This window comes from Lepisma saccharinum, chromosome 1 (assembly GCF_977018435.1).
Source record: "Lepisma saccharinum chromosome 1, izLepSacc3.1, whole genome shotgun sequence".
In the NCBI taxonomy this organism is placed as follows: Eukaryota; Metazoa; Arthropoda; class Insecta; order Zygentoma; family Lepismatidae; genus Lepisma; species Lepisma saccharinum.
In genome coordinates this window covers 118,285,411-118,311,793 of record NC_139229.1, presented here as the reverse complement: position 1 = coordinate 118,311,793, position 26,383 = coordinate 118,285,411, and the positions used below count along the sequence as shown (strand labels likewise).

General features: G+C 38.7%; 2 protein-coding genes across 5 annotated transcripts in view; one reads left to right on the top strand and one right to left on the bottom strand.

Moving 5' to 3' along the window:
• LOC146000114 (uncharacterized) overlaps positions 1-26,383 on the top strand; it is a 47,618-nt gene that overhangs the window by 12,379 nt on the left and 8,856 nt on the right. For 2 of the 4 annotated variants that reach the window (XM_083137472.1, XM_083137464.1), the window contains 5 exons: positions 4,744-4,986; positions 6,057-6,272; positions 9,006-9,224; positions 14,330-14,453; positions 18,038-18,232. In XM_083137472.1, the coding sequence (XP_082993598.1) occupies positions 4,744-4,986; positions 6,057-6,272; positions 9,006-9,224; positions 14,330-14,436 (785 nt within the window). In that variant the 3' untranslated portion in view covers positions 14,437-14,453; positions 18,038-18,232. Of the gene's footprint in view, positions 1-4,743; positions 4,987-6,056; positions 6,273-9,005; positions 9,225-14,329; positions 14,454-18,037; positions 18,233-26,383 lie in introns of those variants that run through there. The other 2 variants (XR_014443477.1, XR_014443478.1) reach the window with 1 other exon arrangement.
• LOC145985316 (lymphocyte antigen 75-like) overlaps positions 19,108-26,383 on the bottom strand; it is a 39,568-nt gene continuing 32,292 nt past the window's right edge. The window contains exons 17-18 of the mRNA XM_083119186.1: positions 25,468-25,692; positions 19,108-19,139 (exon numbers count right to left, since the gene is read on the bottom strand). Coding sequence (XP_082975312.1) covers positions 19,108-19,139; positions 25,468-25,692 — 257 coding nt within the window. The remainder of the gene's footprint in view (positions 19,140-25,467; positions 25,693-26,383) is intronic.

The following is a 26,383-nucleotide window of genomic DNA, read 5'->3' as shown; positions in this document are numbered from 1 at the left end:
AGCCACCCGTGCCTGTGCTCTTCACTACCTGACCACTGCCGTCAGGTGGGGCCATGTACTCTGGGGCCTTGTCATCGTGGAACACATGTAGCGTCCTTCATTCTTGCCCCATTCACCCACAACACGTATTTCGTCCGTCTTGCTCGAGCCGACGGGGAGCACTACGTACGATCGTGTGGTGTTTGTGTATCCATTAGTGTCGTCCACCGTACGGAGTGGTGGGGTCCGTACGACACTCCAGCAGCCCTTCGCCCGCTCCCACCCAGCGATGTGCCTCCGGCTTCATTTCTAAGAGGCTGATTGGGCCCCATCACGACGTTTGTTACAACGTCAGTACGGGGTACGTGGTCCTATCTGTACGTGCACCTTTCATTAGCAATAACCTCCTGTGCCCGTAGTTGCTGTGTTTGTCCTGCTGGCGCACGACCTCTGTGTGACATCCCCTCGGTGCTGCTACGGGGAATCCCTCGTCCCGCATTTGTTGTCTCCTTGGCAGGTACCATTCTCCGTCCGGTCCTCTTTCTCTTTTGTTGCACCGTGCTTTGTTCTTGCTGCGGTGTCTCCCCACTGTGTTTTGGGGACTCCCCTTGCGCTGCACCGCCAGCGCCGCCATTTCTGCCCCGAACCATGTACGCGTCTGTTGCCTGTCGAGTGTCACGGACCACTTTGCTTGCATTCTCGGTGTGTTTTTACATCCTACGTCGTCCTCCCGTGGTTCTGCAATCCCGCACTACTTTTCTCGACTGCACTGCTTCAGTCATGGTGTTTGTTTCCCGCTGTGCAATTGTTACTTCATGCTTCATAGCTTCTTTTCTCCCTACCGTTGTCGATCGCTACCCTTTCCCTTCACTTGTCTTGCGGGACACTCCTATTTCCTTTGTGGAACCCCATGCGCATGCGCTGCGCAGCTGCCGCCTAGTGTTTTTCGACTTTGGTGTTCCTTTTGACTTCGTTTGTTCCGCCTTTCTATCTTCACTGGTACAGGCTGTACAGAGGTGTGAAGTTCATTTTCACACGTTTTCGGAGTTGTCTAGCTCCTCACGGAGGCATCTCTCGGCAAAGTGGAAGGGGAACTTTCGTCTCTATTTCATGGGAGGTATCTGTGGCTTTCGTTTGTACTATACCTTTAGAATCACCCTGTATAGACACACACATGTACACGTATATGCATATTTGTTAATCTTTGATGGTGCAAAAATAGAAATATTTGACATGAAGTAATATCAAATTCTTACATTGACATTAATACATTGTGGGATGTATTTTTATTCGTGTGTGCTTCTAGATTCAAACTGTTTACATAGTAGACAGTCCTTTGCTGTGGATTTAAGAGCATGCAGTGTTGATTGGTTAGTTATTGTTATGGGTAATTTATTCCAGGTTGAAACTGCATTTACCGAGAATGATGATTTGAAGGAGGCGGTACTGTAATGACATGTAAAAAGTTTGTTATGCCCTCGCGTGAAGATAGAGTGTATTTGAGTGCCTATTTTAAGTTTTCTAAATAGATAATCTGGTTTACTTACTTTCAAAATTTTGTTTATGAAGGTGATATAGTGCAGATGCCTTCTTCTGTCCATTGTTAATATTTTCTTTGTGTTCAAATGAGGCAGGATATGTTCATATTTTCTTATGTTCAATGCAAATCTTATACAAGAATTTTGCATCACCTGAATTTTCCTTTTATCTCTGACTGAGACCCCAGGACCATAAACTACATCACAGTAATCAAAGACTGACCACAATAAGAGCTCAACGAGCTTCAGTTTAACTTTTTCTGTTAGATAATTTTGAGACCTATATACATTTCTGAGAATGTAGAATGATTTTCTACACAGTCCATTGACGTGTTCTGTTCAAGTAAGAGAACTATCAATCACCAAACCCAGGTTTTTAGATGTTGTTTTATGCGGTATGCACGTCCCACGTATCTTCAAGACTATGTCGTTATACTTGTCGTTCGTAATTGTTTGTCTGTTCCCCAGTAACATGTATGTGGATTTTTTGGGATTTAATATCAGTGCATTGGAGTCACATCACGTGGAAATTCTTTTTAATTCATCGTTGAGGACCATAACATCAAGTATAACTGTAATTGGCGTAGTGGGTAGGTATATCTGTGTGTCATCAGCATAGAAATGATATGTACGTGTTTGTATTGCTCTCGATAAGTCTGCTGTGTATAAAGTAAACAATAGTGGCCCCAATATTGATCCCTGAGGCACCCCAGTTTTTATTGGCACAGATTTTGAAAATGTTAGTGGAGTGCCAGGCATTTGTACTTTCTGTTATCTGTCTGTAAGATACGAGTTGAACCACTTGATTGCTAATGGACTGAAGTTATAATATCTGATTTTAGCTAAAAGTAGATCATGCCGTACATTATCGAAGGCTTTGCTGAGGTCTGAGAGGACTAGTATGACTGCACTCCGTTCATCCATGAAATGAAGGAAGTCATCTACTACTTTTGTGAGTGCAGTGGCAGTACTATGTTTACTGCGAAAACCTGACTGTAATTCTGGTAATATATTGTTCGCATCAACAAATTTGGTGAGTTGCTGACACACTACTTTTTCAATAATTTTGGAGAGAACAGGCAGCAAGCTTATTGGTCTAAGGTCATCAAGACTTTGAATATTCTTCTTCTTTGCTAGTGGAATTACGTGAGCTTCCTTCCATATGGAGGGAAATTCTCCAGTGCAAGGTAAAAAGGTAAAGTGCTCCCCTGTGCTTAGCACAACGCCATGAAGGCGTATAGGGGGTGTGGGGGTGCAGATAGAGAAATTGATCATTTGTGTTAGTGCAGACAGTACAAAGGGAAGCGATAACTTTAACATTTTAACTGTGATTTTATCAGCTCCAGCTGCATTTGAGTGTATACTATGTATTGCCTTATATATGTCAAGTTCTGTTATTGTTTTAATTGTGAAACATAAATCCGTGGTATTCTCATTCTTCTTTGTCATGAAGTAATTGTACTGTTTTTGGATAAGTGTTTCAGAAAAATTGAAGTTCTGTGTTACGCTAACAAAATGGTTGTTTATAACATCTGCATCCCTAAGATTAGATGGAAGGGTATCAATATTATTTGTAGCTTTATCAACAATACCTAAATCTTAATTTTTGCCAGGTACCACGTGTGTTCATATTTCTGCTGTTTATATGGGATGTGAAATATGCTTTCTTTTCCTGCCTTGTAATTGACGTTGTGAAGTTACGAAGATCCTTGTATTGTAGCTAGTCGTGTGGGTTATTTGTTTGTTTAAATTTACGTAAGGCATTATCCCTGAGTTTCATTACTAGTTTTACATTATCTGTGATCCATGGAGTATACATTTACCTACCCTTGCCGTTTTAGTAGGTGCATGAATTTCAAAGACGCTGATGATTTTTGAATTAAAATAGTTTATTTTGTCTTCAACATCATGGATAGGTTTCAGCAATTCCAATCTACGGCTTTCACATCATTTTCAAATTTATCACTATCAAAATTAGAAAAGTCACGATATGTAACGTATTTCATCTGCTTTATGGGCTTCTCACAAACCAACGATACATATGTGAGACAGTGATCAGAGGTACCTATAGGGTTTTCAACATTCGACCTGTGAACAAGTTCAGTATTATCTATTGCTATGAAGTCTAAGAGTGTCCTACTATTTGCTGTGATTCGAGTGGGTTTGTCGATTATTTGAGTCAGGCCAAATGTGTTAAAAATTGCTTTTAAATACATAGTGTCTGATTCGTTTTAAGAAGTCACAGTTTGCATCACCCAGCAGCAAGAGGGTGTCTACACAAGGGTATAGCTCAGAGAGTACATATTCTACAATGGAGAGTTTTGTGTACGCTATGTTTGGTGCTCTATATATAATACATACACCTATTCTTTTACTATTATTATTTACAATAATACTGATATATTCAACATCACTGCCATTGTGCAAGTCATTATAACCTACAATGCGAAAGTTCAGTTCTGTTTTCATGTAAATGGCAATGCCCCCTCCGGTTTTATGCATCCGATCATTTTTCACGATCTGATACCCTGGTAGGTTGATAGATGCCATTGATGTGTAGGCATCAGTCCAGGTTTCAGAGATTGCGACAATATCAAAATCATGCAGTAATGTAACACACTGTAGTTCATCAATTTTTGGTACACGAGACCGCACATTACAATGAGCGATGCTAAAATTACCACTTGGCTTCTTTAGACACTCTAGATTTTTTCTTTCACTTTTGTTACGACTTACCATAAAAAAATCTTCATTCTATTTTTGGGGCACACGCTTTACCCTTTCTGATGATCTCAATGTACGTGGTGTATTTATCTTTGAACTCTGAATTTTTTCTACATCACTACCACCATTAACACCATTGCATGCATTTGGCACTTTATGATATATTTCCATATAACTATCACGATCAACACCACTGACTGCATCTGGCATTTCTTGAAACATTTCTCTATCACTGTCACCACTGTTGCATGTAATTAGCACTGTGTTGTATTCCACGTTCACTGTAGAGGGGGTTTGTTTCCAAGGGAGACGGATGGTAGAACAGTCTGTATAATCTTCATTAACTATATCCATGATCCTTTGACTTGAGAGCAAGGTAGACATTTTGATAATTTGTTACACAATTATGGAATATCTCCATAAATAGTATGTTATGTTCTGTTGTTTCAGTTATATTTGGGCGCTATTTAGTCTATGGTCTTATTTGCTTATTGCTTTCCAGAGCTGTTTCACGTGTGGCTGGACGCCGTTTCGGACGAGACGCGGTGGATGTGGGGGAAGGATTCAGGTAACCTCCCTTGTTGCGTGGCGACCGACTCGGGGTTTCACAAGTGGGCCGATCTGGAGGTTCCTAAGGGCAAGTGCCTGAATCTGGACAGGTTCAACCACAACGATGGGGTGCTGTATGGCCTCGGCTGTGGGTTGGAGCAGAATTTCATCTGCATGAGGCAGGGAGGTGTACGAGGTATTATCATCATCATTATTTTCTTCACTTTAGAATGATAAGTCCAGACATAAGGTATCTCCAATAACATTGTTGAATATGCAAATGCACATAAAAATATAATAGTCGTGTGGACTATCTATTAATCATTTACATGTTCTCATCAGCGAATATATACCTCTCGTCTGGACCTCTGCATTTTAATTTGCATACATGCTATTATTCTTGATGATTTATTCTGTTCGTATTTTACATTCATTTTATAATGAGAAAATGCTGTACAAAACGTAGCTATCAGCTTCGTCTCAGTCAATGGTCTAATAAATATATGAATCCTGGTTAAGAACTGAAAACCAAGAAAATGGAAAATATCATGAATTACACACATATATACGAGGGCTGTACCGAAAGTAGTCCCAAAGCTGCGAAATTTTTCTCATTAACTGACAGAGCGATCAAATTTGCACAAGTTGATGTAGTAAGGTGCCACTCAACATGATCTCCGTCAAAAGCGATGTATTTTCGCCATCGTTTAACCCAAACCTAAAAAGGGGTCCCGGGTTCGATACCCGGTGGAGGCACAAGTGGTTCGGATCCCACTTTAAACTGTAGGTCCAGTCCCGATTAGCCTTGCTGTGCACAAAGTAGACTTAAAACAGCAACTCAAACCAAACCAAACCCAAACCTAGAGGGGAGTTGTGGAGTACATAAGAACCTTCGCTCCTTCGGCCTTGTTTTTTCTAGGCCAAAGGAGAGAGAGAGAGAGAAAGAGAGAGAGAGAGAGAGAGAGAGAGAGAGAGAGGGGGGGATAGAGCGTCAGATACTCTCCATCCGAAATCTCTGGGTATGCCTTAAATCTGCGAAGTGATATATTCATTCAGTTCACTTGCAAATTTAGGAAATGCAGATCCATTCTGGATGGAAAAGATGAGCTCTAAACACAGTGTAAGAAATTTGTACATGAAAGAAAGTCGCTGGATAAAGTCTAATTAATATTGCGTCATAGTCAAATGAGATTTGTAAACTGCTCTTGATTTTGAGGATACAATGAAAGCAGCAATTCTGAACAATGATCTTGAAACTTGTTTCAGCATCCGGGAGTGTTAAGACTGAGGGAGGTGACGAGTCTCAAGACCTACAATCCGATGTCCAAGCAGTGGAATATGCAGGGAGGAACTACGAGATCCACTACCAGAGAGAGAACTTCGAAGACGCGATGAACGCTTGTGCCAGACTGCCTTCAAGCTCCTTGGCCACCTTTCGGGAACTCGGGGAGCTGAAACACATCATCAGCCAACAAACTCGTCGTAAGTTTGTTGCCAATACCAGCCAGTTTAAATATTATTAAATGTTACAATTGCATTTATAGAACTGGTAAAATGTCTGCCTTTACTTTTTACTGAGAATGATACTTTGAGCATTACCAAGGGCAAAGGGGGGGAAAAAACACTGCAGCTGCCTTTCATTGAAATATCCCTAACTGGTATCTTGTTTGCATATGCGATACGAAGCTAGCATCTTTTGGTTGGGCGCGTTAAGCGATCGAATTGAGATCTCCCCACCAAACGGTTCAAGCTCTGACATGGTCATGTATACTCTGTACCGCTTATCTCTGGAGCAAGGCCGCGCATAGCGGCAGAGAAGGGGGGAAATCGAGTGGGCAGAGCAAAGCAGTACACGCTGCTGCGAAGGCTGGTAATTGGAGTCAATTTCCCCCTCCACGCAATCCCATTCCCTCTCACGTGTTCATTGGTTGAGCCTTCTCGCGTCACTACTTGCGCAGAGACTGTTTTCGTTCGCTTGCTCCAGAGTATAAATGTCCTCTCCTCAATTTCAACTAATTGTCACTATTACTAAAAGTGGAAGAAAAGCGACGTAGAATAACAAAATCATATATTGCGGATCTAGCATCTTGAACCGCAGAAAACTTACTCTCTTGCTCAGTACTTCTGCGCATGCGCAGGAGGCTAAAGCGCATGCCGCCACCCACGCATATTCCACCGGGCGTTCACCTTGCAGATCAGGCTCCATCCAATTATCATAACGTTCTTCGTTGCGCATACGCAGGAAACTACATTGCATCCTCAATCCTTCATTGGCCTCCCCGATGGCGCAGTGGTAGCGTCGTTGTCTTGTAATCAAGGGGTCCCGGGTTCGATACCCGGTGGAGGCACATAGTGGTTCGGATTCCACTTTAAACTGTAGGCCCAGTCCCGATTATCCTTACTGTGCATAAAGTGTACTTAAAACACCAAATCAATCAATCAATCAACCCTACATTGCAGAGATTGTCCTGCGCATGCGTAGGAGGCTACTAAAGATTTCTCACTGCAAGCTTTATTTTTAGGGTTACCAGACGTCCGGTTTTTCCAGGACATGTCCTACATTTTAGCCTTATGTCAGGCGTCCGGGAGGAATTTGAAAAATATTATAAATGTCCTACATTTTGAGCATCACATAATATTAATTAGGAAAATACGTAACAGAAAAAAATCATGCAAGTTACAAGTCTATGGACTGCTCTTCCAAACTCAATGGTAATATATATTTTGATTCGGTCATTGCCCAAAAAGAAAGAAAAGTTTGTCCTGCTATTAAACAAACGGCAAAACGGAAGCAATTAATGAACAAAGTCTTGGGACCATTTTCTGATAACGTCACTGTTCAATGCCTGAGCAGAATTTCTTGCCTTAGGGTTTATACTGATGGAACAAGGTGTTGCCCATTCTTATTCAATGTTCAATATAATTTGATTGTAAAGCAGGGGTATAGAGAACAAAGTTATTCAGAGTGTCTGCCAGTCAAGAAAGTCGTGGAAGTCAAGAAAAAGTAAAGAAATCAACAAGAAGTCAATTAAAAGGCAATAAATTATTCTTGTGGTCAAGAATTTTTTCTATCATAATGACTGATTGGTTGATTTAGTTTATTTTACTTCACATTATTCTGTCCCTTTGGCTAATCGCGAAGATGAGGATGAATGGTGGTAAGATAAGATGGATGAAGAAGGGACAGTAACAAACATATAGGGACAACCGACACAAGCCCCACATAAGATTATACTGGCTGTGAGTCCAGACGCCAAAGCCTCGCTTGTCAGCTAAACACAGTTCAGGATGCATTAATACGAGAAAGCAGATTCTTAAATTCAGCTTCAGTTTTTATCTTAACTGGCCCTTTGGTAGGGAGTTTCATTAACTAAATATTTATTTTCTTAATTACTAATTTCCAACTTTACCCAAGTATGGGTCGTACGTTAAGAAAAACTGAAAAAAGGTCTAGAAAAGTCCAGAAAAAGTCAAGATTTCTGGATTTGTTATTTTGGTAGACATGCTGTTATTGAACTAAAAACTATCCAAGATGAAACTTCTTCAACCATTTTAAATTACGATAAATGCTGAATATTTGTTTGCCATTACAGGTCATAATTCAAATGTTGAGAGAGTACTTACATTACCATCAGCACAACAGACTCACGAGAGAAATTATTTTTTCATAATGTCTGTAAAATGTCTGTCTATAATTTCAAAGAGTTTGACTGTCCACTCTAACATAAATAATAAATATAGTTTGACTAAACCTGAAATTTTGATAAGAATTGTCTTCTCTGAGAAGTAAAAAGGTAAAAAGGTAAAGTGTTCCCCTGTGCTTAGCACCACGCCATGAAGGCGTATAGGGGGTGTGGGGGTAACGCCACTTAAATCATGTAGTAAGAGGTGCATTGATTTGATTACAAGTTTAGAAATTTTACATTTAAAAATTCATTAAGAATTTATTTTTTTGAAACTGAAAAGTGTCATTTTTCAACTACTTCCTAACGTGTTCTATAGAAATATGTATTATTTATTAAGAATGTTTTGTGTCCTACATTTTGACTTAATGTCCTACATTTCCCTTACAGCGACTGGTAACCCTATTTATTTTGCAAGCAATGTAGTAATGTAGGCTATCTGACTAGTTTGGAACTTGTAATATTTCTATACAACTTTAGTTTCTTACATAATTGAAAGTGCTAATCATGTATTTCATCTTTTCTTATTTAGTTGATGGAGTGATTTGGGTCGGGGCAAACTACAAGGACAGTGCTTGGTCATGGATATCTGGCGAACCTTTTCCAAAGATAGAGCACGGCTATCCTCCCCTGGCCTACAACCCTCCGCGAGGAAATAACACTTGCTTGACACTGGAGATATCCAGCCAGGAAACTCCAAAACTGGTCGACCGATCCTGCAACGACAAACAGTTCTACGTGTGTGAAGTCGGTAAGTAGCTGAAACGTGTAATAAAAAAGGGAGAGAGAGAAGATTACCGTGAGTTGTGATGTAAACGCACCCCCCTTCAATCCAATGTGGTCAATGTCTCTCACACGTAATTTGTTATTGGTTCCAAAATTATCCACAGGTTTAGATCATGTTTCTGCACTCGGTCATTTTTAGCTGCCTCTCAAGTCGCCAGACCTCAACCCACTATTAGTTTTTTCTTTTTTTGCCGCAGGTGCTATTCATTAGAACGTGGTATTACTGCAAAATAGTGCTATATTTAAATAAATGTGCAAACCTGTAATTTCTCAGGATTGAAATATTTCGGTTTTGAGTTATTACTTGAGACTTTGGTATATTATTCCCCCCCCCTCATCTCATAACCTTGGGATGGCAGCTGTCTCTCCCTACCTCCTTGCCAACCCAGAATCTCACTTATGGGTTTACCAGTAACCCACTGAAAATACTATTACGTATATATCACCGGATTTTGTAAATAGAAGTACACAAATAATTGAAAGAAATTCACCAATTTATCAAGTTCTTCTTTGCTTAGAGGTTCTGGTATGCAGTAGTACTTAGTAAATCAAGGACATGGTCAGAATTTTTTTCCGGGGGTGGGGGAGGTGTTATCAGAAATCCCTTGTATTTCAATTCCTCGAGATACAATGTAAATAGTACGAAAAAGTACATTGTAGTTATTATTATTATTACATGCAGACGGTAAAACATTACTTTTAGTTTCAGCATGTACAGAGAAATTAAACATGAAATCATATTTATACATTCACATAAATGTTGAACATATCTTTTAAAATGTTTTAAATCTAATCTGGTCCCAGGTCCCATTTCTATGCCTGCGGCCAGAACAAAATTCAGAATTATGTATTGAAAAAAGACAGATTTGAGAGTAAAATATTTGTTTACAAAATTTCTTTGCAAACCACCAATTACATGTAAAATTTAGTATAAGAATCGACAATTTAGACTGAAGTTTTAGTGTAAATTTAAGTTGAAATCAAGAGACAAATTATCACTTCGAATTTTTCATTAACTATAATAAATGGTGGAATAAGTAGACAAATTAATGCCACCATAAAACTGTACATTCCACACATAATATTCTTTCACAGTAATTTGCGAAAGCAGGGCCCGCGGAAAGGGGGAGGGGGAACCCAGAACGGCAAATTTCCAGGGCGGCAAAATTGGAAGAGAAAAAAAAGTAAGCCTATTGAAAAATTGGAAGTTATAATATTGAGCTTGTTCGTAACAGGCTCAATTTTACTCCACATAAATGCAGTGAGCGAATGTCTACAAAACATTAACCTCGATGTGATAGATGTTAGATTTGCGGAAGAATTGGCATCAAATCTAGATATACACGATCTAAATATGGGCAATTATACTGTACAGGTCCGAAATCGAAATGAGAAGAAGCAGTTTCAGAATGAAACAGAGGACGAAAACAAGGATTATATATTATCCTTGACGAAACTGTTGAAGATTCAAAAAGAAGAATGGTTTTATTACCCACTCCTAGACGCGATTATATTTAGCTATACGAGAAAGATTTTAGCAGCTTAAACATCATGGTGAATTTTTCGTTTGTGTGTGTGTGTGTATGTGAGAGAGAGAGACATAGTAAGCTGATCTTTTGTCTGAGAATGTATAAGACTTGCATGTACTGTTATACGTACTTATACTCACACTCGTTATACTCACATGAAGGCTCTAATTAACCCTACCGAACCGAGAGTGCTTTCGGATATACAAAAACACCCAAGTACACCAAGGAAGACCTTAAAACAGTGGCAGATCCAGAAATTACTGTTGGGAGGGGCGAATTTCAGAGTCGGGTACCTCACTGAACCTACAATTGCACTGTGTTATATAAACAATAGCTATATGGTTCTTTCAGCAGGAGACAGCTATGCTCTACGGATTAGCTTGGTGAATTTTCTTAGACACTTCACTCCCTGTTATAATGCAGATGCCTTCGAAATCCTCCATCGGAAATGATGAGGAATAATCCTCACATCACTCATCCCCATCTTCGTGATTAGCGAAGCCAAATAAAAATCCGCAGAAAATCAACAAATATCAAATCAAATGAATAGAACTACTTCTAAAAAATCACGCGAGAGGACAGCACTCAGCAGCATCAACAGAGCGCAACAGGGACATCTATGGCGAAAGTTGGAATTACATGCACATACAGAAACCTTTTGCTCAAGTTCCGCCCTTCGTCTTCTGACGTCAGGTTAATATATTTCCTTGTTAGGTTTCGGGAAAATTTTAGTTTTTTCATTGTATTTATGCTAATAGAACTAAACCTAACAACAAGGATGTCATTGTGCACCTACGTCAGAAGACGAAGGACGGGACTTCACCAACAAGTTGTTCGAGTTTCGCTCACCAACAAGTTGTTTGAGTTTCGCATGTGATCAGTTGAATCCAGTGTTACAGAATCGCTCTATGTACCTTGACAGAATCTAGAGTACTGTATATTCCATTGGCCCAAGGATAACGGTTCCGATTGTTATAGGGGTAACAGTATGGTATAGTGAAAACACATTTCACTCGTTTATTTCCTAATTATTTACATGTGTACTTACCTGTTATGCATAGCGGAACATTTTTGAACGTGGGGTTTTGCTTTTTTCACTGAAAAAAGCGTAATTTTTCACATTACAAGCATTTATTGTTCGTTGCTAATTCCCTATCGTTAGACACAATATGGCGGGAAAATCTTGACTCACGTAGTCTATCGTCAGCTGATACGCAGTGTTTCCAAACTTATTAACAGAAAAATGCCGCACAAACTATTCACAGAAAGTTTTTTAAGCGAAAATTGATCCACAAACCATTCACGGAAGGTTAGGTTAGGCAAACAAAAAATTAAATTGAAAGAAAAAAATAATTTCACAATGCAACCTTCACACGTCATCTTGTAAAACTACCGCGTGGTTGCTACACTAACAGGGGGTTACATAATCGAATGTACGGAACATTTGATTTTACGTAGTCAACGGTAATGGTAGCAATAGCTAACGTGCATCGGAGATACATTAATGTCGAAAAATACATGATTTACCAGCCGAATAAGTTGAGCGAAGGGAGAAAACACTTCCACGAGCTTCCAAAAGTCTACAGAAACTCAGTTCCATAAGTAGTTTCTCCTGTAAATTTGAAGAAATGTGTTTTCACTATACCATACTGTTACCGGGTAAGAATTGACAATATAGAGAAAGTCTGTAATTGTGTTAATTTTCGGTATACTAAGTAATTTTGGCCTCCTAATCACGAATCTCTTGTAAAAACCAGGGGTCACATCTGGAAATTGTACATTTTGTACCTAACCACGAAAACATATATTGAACAAAACCTTAAGTAATCGCTAAAACTCCGCAGTATGTGTTAACAGACGTATATTGAAATCGAACCATGTAAAAATTGCATTTGTAGCATGATGAAATCGTAATAAAACAAAAGGAACTTGGGCCTTTACATTACGCAAGCATGCATGCTCCCCATGCACAATGCATTCTTTGTTGGTAAGTGAGAGTAAGTTTCATAGACTAGTGGGAATGAATTTAGAAGTAATTTAGAACCTTATTTTTAGAAAGCATTTAGGGATATTATTTTAATGCTAAGAGAACTAAACCTGACCACCTAACCTAACCACGAAAGCCTTTGTTCAGAACCAAGATTATAGTAAACAAATGGTTGTTGGCAAGAACAGAATTACATAGAAGTTTAGAACCAGTGTCAAGCATACACACAGTGGCCATGTCCGAAAGGTGCAAGACTGTACTTGAAGCGAGTATCCTCCGAGTATGGTCTTGGAGTGTGGTCTTCAAGTCGTGGACTGGAAGTGTTGCCTTTCAAATTGCACTTCAACTGCAGCACCAAATACGATCAGTAGATAAAACTGAGTATTCGTTGTTTTTCTTGCATTTTAAACACTTATTTTTCACCATAGAAATCACGTAGCATTTTCAAATGTTCGTACACATAATTTCCACACATTAGAAAAACTATAACCAACAACTTGCTGGCCCATAACGTATATGTATCTGTGTCGCTGGCTTTCTACAAATGAACAACGAGTGCGGAAATCACGTGACCTAGTCACCAACCATCTGCACTGCGAGCTGTGCACGTGCGTACTTCTGTTCTTGGTGCTTTTGAACTGTACTAGTTGACGTCACTTCCGCCAAGACCATACTTCAAGTCTTTACTTTGTACCTTTCAGACAGAGCCAGTAAGTAATCGCTGAAACTCCGCACTGTGTATTAACAGACTTAAATCGAAATCTCTTACAACCAACCATTCGTTTACTGTTGTCTTGCTTATGGACTTCTGCTACCATGTAGGTCGTGTGTTTGGTGTGAAGGGGTTTTGTAGTTAGGTTAGGCGAGTCAGGTTTAGGGGACTTAGTATTCAAATAACGTCTCTAAATGCTTTCGTGGTTGGGTTAGCCAGGCCAGGACTCTTAGCATTACAATAATTTTCTTAAAATGCTTTCAATAGCTTGTCAGGTTGGTGCTAGTCTCAAGCATTTCACTCCTTCGAGCCTCGTGTCAGCAGTAGTCTCTGGAATGCCTTGTGGATGGAAAGTGAGGATATTTGCATAAGGCATCTTTTACGTCTTTTTTTTTTTGTCGATAAACTCCACTTTTCCGAACTCCAAATTCTGGTAATTACTTTCACCAAGGTTGAAATTTACTGTAACAATACTTTCCACAATTCTGAAATACTTTGTCTTTCTCCCAAGATACTTTGAAAAAATCGTTAAACGTTCGGAACATTTATCGTATAATTTAATGATATTAATGTATAAGTACATTTTGTACCCCATTTCCTACATTTGTTATAGTCTTGTAAACAATAATTACTTCACATCTTAAAGATGTGCTACAAATAAAAATCAATATAAACAAATATCACATTAGTAAATTAATGTTATACTGCAAATTTATACATCCAGCATATGAAACTATAGGTATAGGTAATGTGGTAAACAAATTTCTGATCACATTCCAGTTGAATTTGCACTGTTTTGTAGCAATCGTGTAAAGACAAATTCTAATTTACATATTTTTCAGCTCCTCCATTAAATGATTATGTAGAAATGGAAGAAGGAACAAGTAAACCAAGCACCACTAAACCGACAACAACAACTCGTCCTGCTGTTAGAAAGCACAATGGATAATGCTCTGATGCAAGCAAGTAAGTAATACATACATATGCACACACACACACACACACACATAAAATATATATGTATATATTGACTCAGTTTTCAATTGCAAAATTGAGGTATTATTATTAATGCCGGCCCACACTCTATGTTTTTAACTGCATTTTGCTTGCACAGTTCAAAACTACAGGACAAGACGTTGCTGTTCTGGTGCGTTCACATGCTACGTCTTGCCTGCACAGATTTTTGTACTCAGTTCCACGCAGGAAGTGCTGCTCTGGTCAATTTTAGCAGTTAGCCTTGCAAAAGAAAGGCAAATTAAATGTCTTAGGAGCTCGAGACGTTTAAGATGGTCCAGACACTGACTACTGGAAAGTCACCAATTTCCTTAAAAATACTTCTGTTATATACACTATGTTGCCATTTGTCACCGGACACCCCATACCAGTACGTTAATCCGGTCGCAGCACCACATCAGTATCGGGCAGGGCCACTTTTTGCCGCAATGACGTCCGCAACCCTTCGAGGAAGACTTTCCACCAATTTGCGATACGTGTCGACTGGAATCTTGCCCCATTCCTCCTGCAAAGCGGCAAACAGCTCAGTGGTGTTTTTTTGGGTGACATGGCCTGGCTCTCAAGCTGTGCTCCAACTCGTCCCAAAGGTGTTCAATGGGGTTGATATCTGGACTTTGGGCTGGCCAATCAAGTTTTTGCACACCCATGTCCTCGAACCACGTGTTGATAATGCCTGCCGTATGACGGAGCATTGTCGTGCTGAAACAGGCATGGGATATTACCGAATTGTTCCCACAATGTCGGTAGCACAGAATTGTCCAGAACTTTTTGGTATGCATCAGCATTCATATTTCCCCGAACTAAAACAAGTGTACCAAGACCATACCACGAAAAGCAGGACCACACCATGATGCTACCTCAGCCAAATTTCACTGCGGGTACGATACAGTCCTGTAAACAGAGTTCACCAGGCATATGCCACACCCACACACGTCCATTGGACCGCCACATCAGGTAGCGCGATTCATCACTCCATAGGACACATTTCCATTGTTCGAGAGTCCAATGGCAGCCTTCCTTGCAACACTGCAACCGACGGGTCACATTGCTGGCTGTGATATGGGGCTTGGGAACTGCTGAGCGACCATGAAAACCAAGTGCGATGATCTCCCGGTGGACAGTACGATCACTTGCAGCACTGCTGGAAGCCGATCGAAACTCCTGTGCCACCATCTGTAATGACGCCTTCCGGTTTGACTTCACCACACGTTTCAAACATCGACAGTCATGATCTGTTAATATTTTCGGTTTACTGGGTCTGGTAACAAGGTTTTTACCGAGTTAGGAAAACAAGACACTAGAATCGGTTTTACCAGGGAAAACCTAGTTGACGAGAAGATCAATTTTCTAGACCTATGCATTACCAAAACTGACCAAGGGATTGTAACCGGGGTTTATCATAAACCGTTGGCAGGCAACTTATACCTCCACAAGAAATCTCAACATTCTAATAGGATGAAGTCCAATGTTTACCTTAATTTTTTTATCCGAGCTGAAAGACTATGTAATGATGAAAAAGAAGAAGCATGGATAAAGAGGATGGGTATAAAAAATGGGTATACAATACTGGATATGGAAAAGGCAGCCAAGAAAGCAAAGAAAATAATAAGGAGGGAACGATCTTACAGCGATAAAGAGAAAGAGGAAGATGAAACTGGGGTAGGTAAGTGTAGAAATGAAACCTATTTTGTTGGAATCCACTATTGTAAAGGTGTCTCCGAAAGAATTGAAAAAACAGTGCGAGGGTATGGTGTAAAATGTGGGATGAAAGCCCCTCGGAGCACTGAAAAGCATTTCACCAGATATAAAAAAAGGGGGGGGGGGGAATCGGCAAGATAACCCGGAAGGGCAAAAGGGAGTTCATAGGATTAGATGCGAACGTGGGACAGACGGGGAGCATGCGCATCAGGTGGGGTGAACATGACAAGGATATAAAGGAGGGGATACCCAAAACAGGACTATCAGAGCACATATTAGTTAGCGGGCATAAGATCGCAACAAGGGAAGTTATCAGAAATGTGAACAACAAATTGGATAGGAATGTTTATGAAATAGCCTATATATGCACGGATAATTGGAATAAACTTAATAGAGACGAAGGGAATTTGGAAGATGGATGGATTGCATTTTTCAAAAAATTGGATAAATCTGTGAATAATGACGCCAAGTTGGGTTTCCATGTTATGTCTGAGGTCAGGAAGGCTGCTGAGGTGGAAATCGAGTTCACCTTGGACTGGTGATGCGCGGGTTTCATGAGGGGAAAACCAAGGAGGGGAAGTTTGCTTCCTTCTCCGTGTTGAGCATACGCTGCACATTCACTTCTACCAAGCACTGGCCGTGTGGCTCCTAAGAGCCGCTTCGGACATTTCTTTTATGACGTTTTAGATTGTGATATGCACGGTTTTAGATTTGTGTGTGGAAATAATGACGGTTTTTATAGCTACAATGCGGGTTCTTCAGTAAGTGTTTTTTTACCATAACCTTTAACCCGTATCCTCAAGTAACACTTTCTAAACTTGACACCATGTTTGGTGCCGAAGAATACACATTAACCTGAAGAAGGAGGCAGTCTTGACCTCTGAAACGTTGTTTTGATCGACAAATTGTACTCACACACGTAAGTAGTTGATCTTAGATCTTTTTAAAGTTCTTCATTAGTAAACATTCCTCATAGAATTGATTTTTCTTAGTTCTGTATATCTGTTCACTGCAGCGTTAATCTTTGTATTTTGTATTAAGCTCTCATGGGCCTGACTCTTCTTGTCACGATCACTGTAGCCCTTTGATTTTACTCACTAAAAACACTGAAAGCTCTTGTAGATTTCAATGAACTTCGCTCAAAACTTGCGTGAATACTGACGTGAATAATATCGGTCATCTTTGTACAAGAATGAATTTGTGTAGGAAAAGGACAAGAACATTTTTGAACTCCGTTAATAGTGTTTCAGCACTAAGGTCGAAGGGAAATAGCAACAGGTGCACAAAAGATGGAGGGGAGCATTCACACTCAGACAGACTTGCTTGTGCAGTCCTTTGAGAACTGCGTAGACATCTATGCTTTTGTGCTCAGTCTTTGGACATTGTTTTCTGCATGTGCGCAGTTCTAAAATTTGCAGTCTTCTGGTCCACACGTTATGCCTTCCATACACAGTTTTGAACTGCGCAAGCAAAACGTAGTTTGTCGACTGACCATTATATACATACATGCATTTTCTAGTGTAAAGTGACTAGCCATGTGAAGTTGTGTTATTGTATGTATATCTTAGTGTAGCTTGAAAAAGTTCTGGGAAACCAGAACGAAACATCGCAGATAAAAGAAAATAAAGACCACTAAAAATAACTGTGTTAGATTATTTTCCAACTATAAAAAGTGGTTATGCGAGCCTATAAGAATAACAACTAAAGTATTGTCTCCACACACATGCAAGTTTAAGTGTAACTGTAAGGCCTGGAAAATTGATATTGTGAAGTATCACAGTACAGATCAATACACTGTAATAATATTATAAACTTGTTTGCTTGTTAAATCTTTTCAGGAAACAGTCAAAAGAAATGATCTCATGACAAATTTAACAAATCTGAAGAATGAACCTTTAAACTATAATCATCAAGATATCGTCACACACTGGAAAACATCTCAGTAGTTGTCACTGTATCTTAACTCATATTTTGTAAGAAATATGTACATATACTTACTTATCCTATTATGCAATAAAACTGTATGAACAATTCTTTTGAGAAATGTGAAATTATGTTAGCAAAAGTTGATTTTTTTAATGTTCCATCGAGGGGTAATAATCATTCAGAGTTTTTATTCTTATCATTCCAGTGCTTGACATAGGAAGGGAAATGGGGAACCCTCTCCCCCCCGGTTAAGAAATTTTTCATAAGCAGGATAATATGCATAAACATCTACTGTATTGTCTTCATGTTGATCCATGCTGGGTCAATGGTCAAGTGCATTAAGTGGTTGACTTTCGATTTTGTCACCAAAGGTTCCGGTTTTAAGTCCCAACCTGGGGATATGTTCTTTGTGACTGTCCCTTCATGAATTTCATCTGATCATCATTCATCCTCACAATCACGATTAGCCAAAAGTGACAGAAAATTGACATAAAATAACAAAATATAAATGCAAATCTTGATCACACAAACGTTTATCCGTCTAGACTCAAACTCAACCCAGCATTCTCCAATTAAGAATCTCCACTTTCAGCAGTCATAGTCGAACGGCATAGAGAACTGAAAATAGCATTTGTTTTCTAACATTACACAAGCAAAAGATAGTAGGAATTTATTATCGTGAAAGAAAAATTTCTTTAATCATATTTTTTCTAGAGATATCCATTACATTTTTTTAATTGTACAAAAACTGAGGACCACATCCACCTTATCCATCAGAAATTCCAATTCTGCATATGATCTCTTTCTTCAAAACTGTTTTTTAAATGTACAAATACAAATATTTGATACATTCGTACAAAACTGAAAGCATATTGTTGCTATTATGCTTTGCATGTTTTGAAAATGAGAGCACCATGTGACTTCTTGAAAGCTCCACGAAGGTCAAAAGTTAAATTTCTCACAAAAGCGAAAATTTTGACATTTATCTCTTGGTCTTCTCCAGATTATCTTGTGCTGCAACAGATGAAGAGGAACGTGTACATAAGTGATGCTTGAACAAAGAACAACTGTACACTGAAATTAAAACAAAAGTTACTATTCTATATCAATAGTTTGAGCTAAAGTAACAACAATACAAAAAAATATTGTGCTTATCTATGAAAACACGAGGCTGTATTTGGCCTCCCTGGTTGCATAGTTGTTGCCTTATAATCAAGGTGTCCCAGGTTCGATACCCATAGCATACTAGTTCGGATCCCACTTTAAACTGTAGGCCCAGGCCCGATTAGCCTCTCTCAGCATAACTTGAACTTAGAACAAAATACAAATTAAAAATTTACAATAAAAAATTACAAAACACATGGACAAATCTAAAGCCAGGGGCATAAGTAATATGAGGAGCGGGAGGGTCAATGGTTCCCCCTGTAAAGGGAAAGTTAAAGACACGTAAGTGTGAGAAGATAAAGTTCCACACGGTGTCGATCTCAGACATAGTAGAGGTGAATTGATCAGTACCGAACTCCTGCTGCTGTTACCTATCAGGATTGAATACAGGCTGGTTGAGGCTCTCTAACTTCTATGTGAAGGACACTGGCAGAAATAGTTCCACCTGAGATTTTGAACCAAGGCCTCTTGTATATCAGCCAACTTTACTGCCATGGCTAACCAGGTCCCCCTATGACTTCCCTCATTCTTTTTGAGAAAGAAGTACCCCTTATTTTTAACAAAGAAAGGTTTCATAGAAGTTTTTCTTGTATGTAAGCATTGCTTGCATTGTAGAATTATTTTCCTGTAGTTTGCGGTTATTACAAACATAAGAAAACAGTTTTTCGTTGTGACGTTTCAGGAGAGCACACGCTCCCTTCGTCTGATGATTTCAATTTGCTTCAGGAAACACTTCTAATGAATTATTTTCCTGTAGTTTACGGTTATTACAAGCATAAGAAAACAGTTTTTCGTTGTGATGTTTCAGGAGAACACACCCTCCCATTATCAGACGAAGGGGAGCGTGTGCTCTCTTGAAACGTCACAACGAAAAACTGTTTTCTTATGCTTGTAATAACCGTAAACAACAGGAAAATAATTCATTAGAAGTGTTTCCACAAGCAAATTGAAATTATTTGAAATGGAATGGGATTTGGGGAGCCATAGCTAGGGGCCATTAATAATCAAAAAATGGCAGTAGTGCTTCAGAGTTTGAAAATGAAGAAAATAATTATACAATACAATTATACAATAATTATACAAATCAGGAATAATGTTTTGCAAGTAAAGGATGTCCATTGTGAAATATTTACTGTAATCAATGCAATTAATAAAGAATATAGCTATAGTGGTAAAATAACATTTTACTTAATAATTGTGAAAGTTAGAAGTAAAAATACATGCTCTAACAATTTGGACCTCATTCATAAGCAGCAAGTCGTGTGTTAGCAACCGAGTTAAAAATTGTATATTTCACAAAAAACTACAATTAGGAGAATTTCCATGGCATTGATCTGAAAGTATTTTTTGTGCTTCCTGTGAAAACTGTCTGTGTTCCTTTGCAATAAGCATGAAAACAACTAATAAACATTCAGAGTGTTTATTTTGGAATAAATAATGAGCCAACAACAAAATCAGAGGTGTTTATTTCTACAAGAGTACATTCTTGTCCATATAAACTTACAAATTATAAATGTAATATTAATTGAAGTGCATAAAACAAAATATTACAATACAAGCTTCACTGACTTTCATGAGCAAGGAAAGAGCAAGTCTTTGAGTGGTTTATTTTTCATTAATAATAATAGACACATTTCAAAATAGAAACAGTATCATGAAGTAGTTCCTTTAATAAATTGCACATGCCTCTATGTACAAACACATGACTTGTTTTGTATATCTCTTGTTAACAACTTAAATATCTTCAGTGTAGCAACACCTTGCTATGACACTTAGGGATGTGTATTTGAACTGAATCTAAATCCAGTGAGAATCAAATCCCCAGGCCTGGATCCGTTATTTGAGCTTTGAATGTTTGATCTGATACCTGAATCTCAAATCCTTGACCAATGTCATACTATGGAACCTTGAACCCAATATCCTAGTTTTAAATCCTATATCTGAATTCTGAATCCTGGGTGGTATTTTAGTCTTCGTGGCCGTGGTGGCTCAGTCGGTAACGCATCTGACTACCATCCCCGGCAGGTTCAAATCCCACCCAACATCGAATGACATGGGTACCTGGGGGAAATCTTGGGGGGGGGGGGTAAAGGCATACAGGGGCGTGATGCTGATCACATCACCCCACCCATGACCGGATCAAGAAAGTGTGGGGTGTTACCCCCCACACCCCCTATACGCCTTCATGGCATGGTGCTAAGCACAGGGGAGCACTTTACCTTTTTTTTATCTGAGCAGGGGCATAACAAAACTCATGGGGGCCCTGGCTCAAACTACTCAACTGGGGCCCCTTAGTTACTGCTGTTATGGTGGCTGGTCTACGAATACAAGAAATGCATAATTTTAGCATATGAAGTGTAAGGAAATATAATTCTCTTTATTATGATTAAAGATGCGTTTGTTTTTGATAAATTCTAGAGACGAATAGTGCAAAATAACTAATAAAATAGATACTGTGAAATACATTCTTTACTCATTAACAAATTAAGATTAACGATTAATTACAATGCTTACATTATATATTAATGTATTATCATTTACACAAAAGCATCGATTGTTAAACTTGATTTTTTTTGGCTCTGTCATTTTCAGTTGAAAGTAAAGCCAGACCAGTAAGACATTCCTGACTCATAGTACTGCATCAATAGGTTTTTATAATTTTAAGTTTAGAATATGACCTCTATGCCTTTGCTACTGTGAGAATAACAGGTCCAGTTACCCTCTACAGCATTAAGAACCAAATTTAAATTATGACTGATGCAATTCTGAGATGCAAGTTGTTGGGTTCTTTTTTCTACGTATTCGGATTTCTTGGCCAGCGTTGCAGTCCTTACTTAATTTAAAACCTTCATAATTTTACCTTGATGGCATTCTTTGCAGATGGCAGACGTGCACTTATACAAAAACCACCAGCTTGGGGCCTCACACATCACTATAATCTGCCTGCAGCAGGCCAGTCTAACAAAGAAAGCATAAGTGAGGAAAATCCATTAGTCTTCCAGCCCCCTTTACCTCGGGGCACTGCCCCTGCTGCCCCAGCCTAGTTATGCCCATGTGGATTAAGTGTTACTTTTATCATTATGTAACCTGGAACACATAATCATGTAGTAATTGAACAAGTTTGTAAAAAAAGGTCATGAAATAGATCAAATATCCAAGGAAAGTATTAATAATAAGCATATTAATAAAATTAGCTAAATTTAATATTTTCCTAAATTATTTTAAAAGTTGACACATCAGTTTCAGTGCACCATGTTTATCATGTTTTGAACCATGGATGTTAAACATCTAAATATTACTTTCATGGTTAAAGCTTGTGCAGCTTATGAATTGAAGTCCAAATGTAAAAATTTGGAATGCAGTTGTATTTTGTAATACATATATAATGTTCTTTTACTTGTGATCACAGTATATATTTTCACAATTTAAGTTAAGACTGGAATTTAGAGAGTACTGTGTACAAGAAGTTAAAAATTTCATGTGAGATGATGAAGTTTCTTTTGTTATGTATAACTTATCACAGTGTGGAACATGTATCATATCCCACTCCTCCCCTCCACTTCTACTATGTATTTTAATATTCAACAAATTCCCTCTCCCCCATTTAACATTAATTCCCAGATAATACAAATACAAGGGCTGTGCATAGTTGGGTATTTGCAAGGTATTGTATTAATTTTATACTACTCCAAGAAGAAATACACAAAATTGCATAAACCATCCAAAGACTTGCTGATGTGCTCTTTTCAGTAACATTTTCTTATAATTATATATTTCATATGAGGTATAACATGTAGATAGTCAAAATGCTTTTTACAGTATATCTTTTTTTTACACTATCAAGTACAAGCTTGTTAAATGGTAGAGTAACGATAATATGGGTGAAAAAATATCAATTCTGCATACATTAAATATAATTAGGAGGGAGAGAGTAGGTACACTGAGCAAGAAAAGCAGATAGCTGCAACATAGCAAAATTGATTCAGGCTACTGTCAAGGAAAATATATTGAACTCGCCGACTTTGAGTTTTTGTTTTAAATCCACTTTATGTACAGATAGCCTAATCGGGACTGGACCTACAGTTTAAAGTTGAATCCGAACCACTATGCACCTCCACTGGGTATTGAACCCGGGACTCAATGCTATCACTATGGCATCAGGGAGCCTCTTTTCTGTATGAAGCACTTTTGAGTACTTCACTGAATAGATGGCATGCATTTCATGACAATTATTATTATTTATGGAACTTTATCATCTGTTCTTTCAAATTTTCATCAGATTTTTAAAATTGATGAGATTTCAACATTGTATAAAAGGTATAGTAAAATATAAGTTTTCTGTATTTTTATTTCCCGGAAACCATAGAACTGTTCAGTTGGCAATATGTTGTAGTTGGACACACATCATTCCTCAGTCTAAGCAACAATGCAAAACCCCACATGGAGGCAGCAACTGTCAAACACCTTGCCACCATTGGTTGGGAGCAACTGGACCATCCACCCTATAGTTCCTGCCTTGCAGTGACTTCCACTTCTTCCCTGCTTTTAAGAAGGCACTGGGAGGGAAGCAATTGATTCTTCACACTTGTGAAGCTGTACGACAAGTGTATCAATGTTGGTAGGAACTATGTCAAAAAATAGTGGAAGAATGCCTTTTTTTCTGTACGAACATGTTCTATTTTTAGATTTAAAATACCTGCAGATCACAGACTGGGGTAACTTATTATTTGTCTACCCCTTGTATGATAGCTTTGTTTACACATAAGTATTGTATGACGAAGAGCTTCATTTTCCAAAAGAACATCCAGTTAATGAAATTTTACATTTGAAAAACAGTAAAATCTATATTTTCACACTTTTGTTTCATTGAAGCATAGATGGATATTTTAAGTCAATGTAATTGTACCATTCACTCAACATACATTTATTTTTTCATTCCACGCAAGAGGTCCAATAAGTTTTTCCTGGACAGTAGTTTGCATTCTTTCCTCAGTTTTAAGTTTTATCTCTATATTGAGTGATGTACCCCTTACAGTCTTACTTTTGCAATAATAGAGGATTAAATAATACAGTAATACCATTATGATCTTCTTTAAAACTCCTTCCAGTCTTGCAAGTTGGTTTCAAACAAAACTCTTCGGGAGCTTTTCGACCAAAGTGACGAGCAACATGTGTTGTTTGCAATGGTCTTCAGAAGAAGGCAAGTTGGACCCTTTTGATTACAAGGTGAAGATATACCTCTGCATCACTGGGAGGCAATTGAAGAAATGAATTTCTTTTGCAAATGAAATATCTGGTGTTTGAAAGTATTTTTTATTTTTCACGGCACGCGTATGAATGTGCTGATTCATCTCAATGGTCAACTGAATCAAGCCGTCCATCTATTTAGTCACTTTCCCTCAGGAGTTCCATAAATAACTGTCTTATCTGCTCTTCTTCCCTTCAGTCCATCTTATTACACCAACTGTTCAGTTATTGTACAAATATCACAGTTTAATAGAAATCACAGGCTCAGAAATAAACAATAAAAGGTACGCTTTGTCAGTCACGCATGGACTTTGAGACCAGGGATGAATCCCCCCCTAGTGGCTCGAAGATCTGACAAACACTGAAAACAAAATCATGGGGTAAAGGAGGAAAGTCAGAAACTCAGGAAGAAGAAGAAGAATGTTGACAAAACAATCATTGATAAAAGGCGAACCACACACCTGAAACTAGAGACCACACATGACCAATGAGGGATTAAATAATATTTTAATAGTTCAAGCGGCCCTTGCTTTGCCTGTATTGTATCTTTGCCACTGCATGTCACTTGGACTGAGCCGTTTTCTTAATACTGTGCACTCTGTCATCTGTCTGTGAGCTGGGTTTGCACAGTGAATGTTTTTTTATGGCTAGAGGAGCCTGTGTTGCATGTTACTTTGGTGTGAAACCCCTGAGTTGCATGCACTTGTTGTTTGTAGCTTGTCACTTCAGCATGAAAACTCCCTTAACATTACCTGATTGAACATACTTATCCCTCATGTAGTTATATTATAGTTCAATTAACAGAGAATCCATCGTTACATATCTATCAAAACTGAAATAGTCCTGTTTATCCTCTGTAATGTGGTTCAGGGTTGACAATTGCGGTCACAGAAGTAAGACATATGGAGTGTTGATTACTTCTAAAACTTACTGGACTCGCACACAAAAGCATGGTACTCTGTGCATGAACGAGGAAAATAGAAAGGATCCATCTTTTTATGTGATTTGATGCTTAAACAATTAAGCATGGGGTCATATGGAGCCTTAACCCATGATATTAATCCATAATGTGATTCATTTGTTATCATTTGACCCGTATGGATCCAGACCCAGTTGTTATCAATCTTCATTCCGCCTATCCACAAATCATTGGAAACTGTAAAAAGATGAATAAAACTAGAAAGATAAAAATGAATGGAATATTTACAATTGTAGTATGCTTAAGTATGTTTGAATACATTTGAAATATCCTGTACATAGTTTAATCACACTACGTAATTCACAAGTGTTTTCTTCCAACTCCATTGTCTCTGATGATGCAAATGAGATGTTAAGGAAACATCACCTGCACACGCACACATATATTGGGTTGGTGCGAATGAAATGTCCGCCCAGGTGCGTCATTGCCAAAGGCCAAAAAAATCAAAACTACAATACCTGGTTAATCAAAATAGTCACTGTCTGCAGCCACACACTTTTGTTATCGCTCAGCCAACAATTGGATTCCATGGTGAAAGAAGTCTGGAGTCTGTGATGCAAAGAACTCAACGGCATGTTGCACCGCCCGATCATCAGCGAAGGTCTTCCCTTTCAGGAAGTGATCGAGATGCCGGAAGAGATGGTAGTCAGAGGGAGAGAGGTTGGGAGAATATGCTGGATGAGGAAAGGTTTCATATTGCAACTCGTGGAGAGCCTGCACCGTCCTTTGCGTGACATGTGGGCGAGCATTGTCGTGCAACATGAGGACACCATGTCTGTGGACCATTGCTGGATGCTTGCGACGAAGTTTGCGGTGCATTTCATGGAGTTCAGCACTGTAACCATCTGCATTGATGGTTTCACCTCGC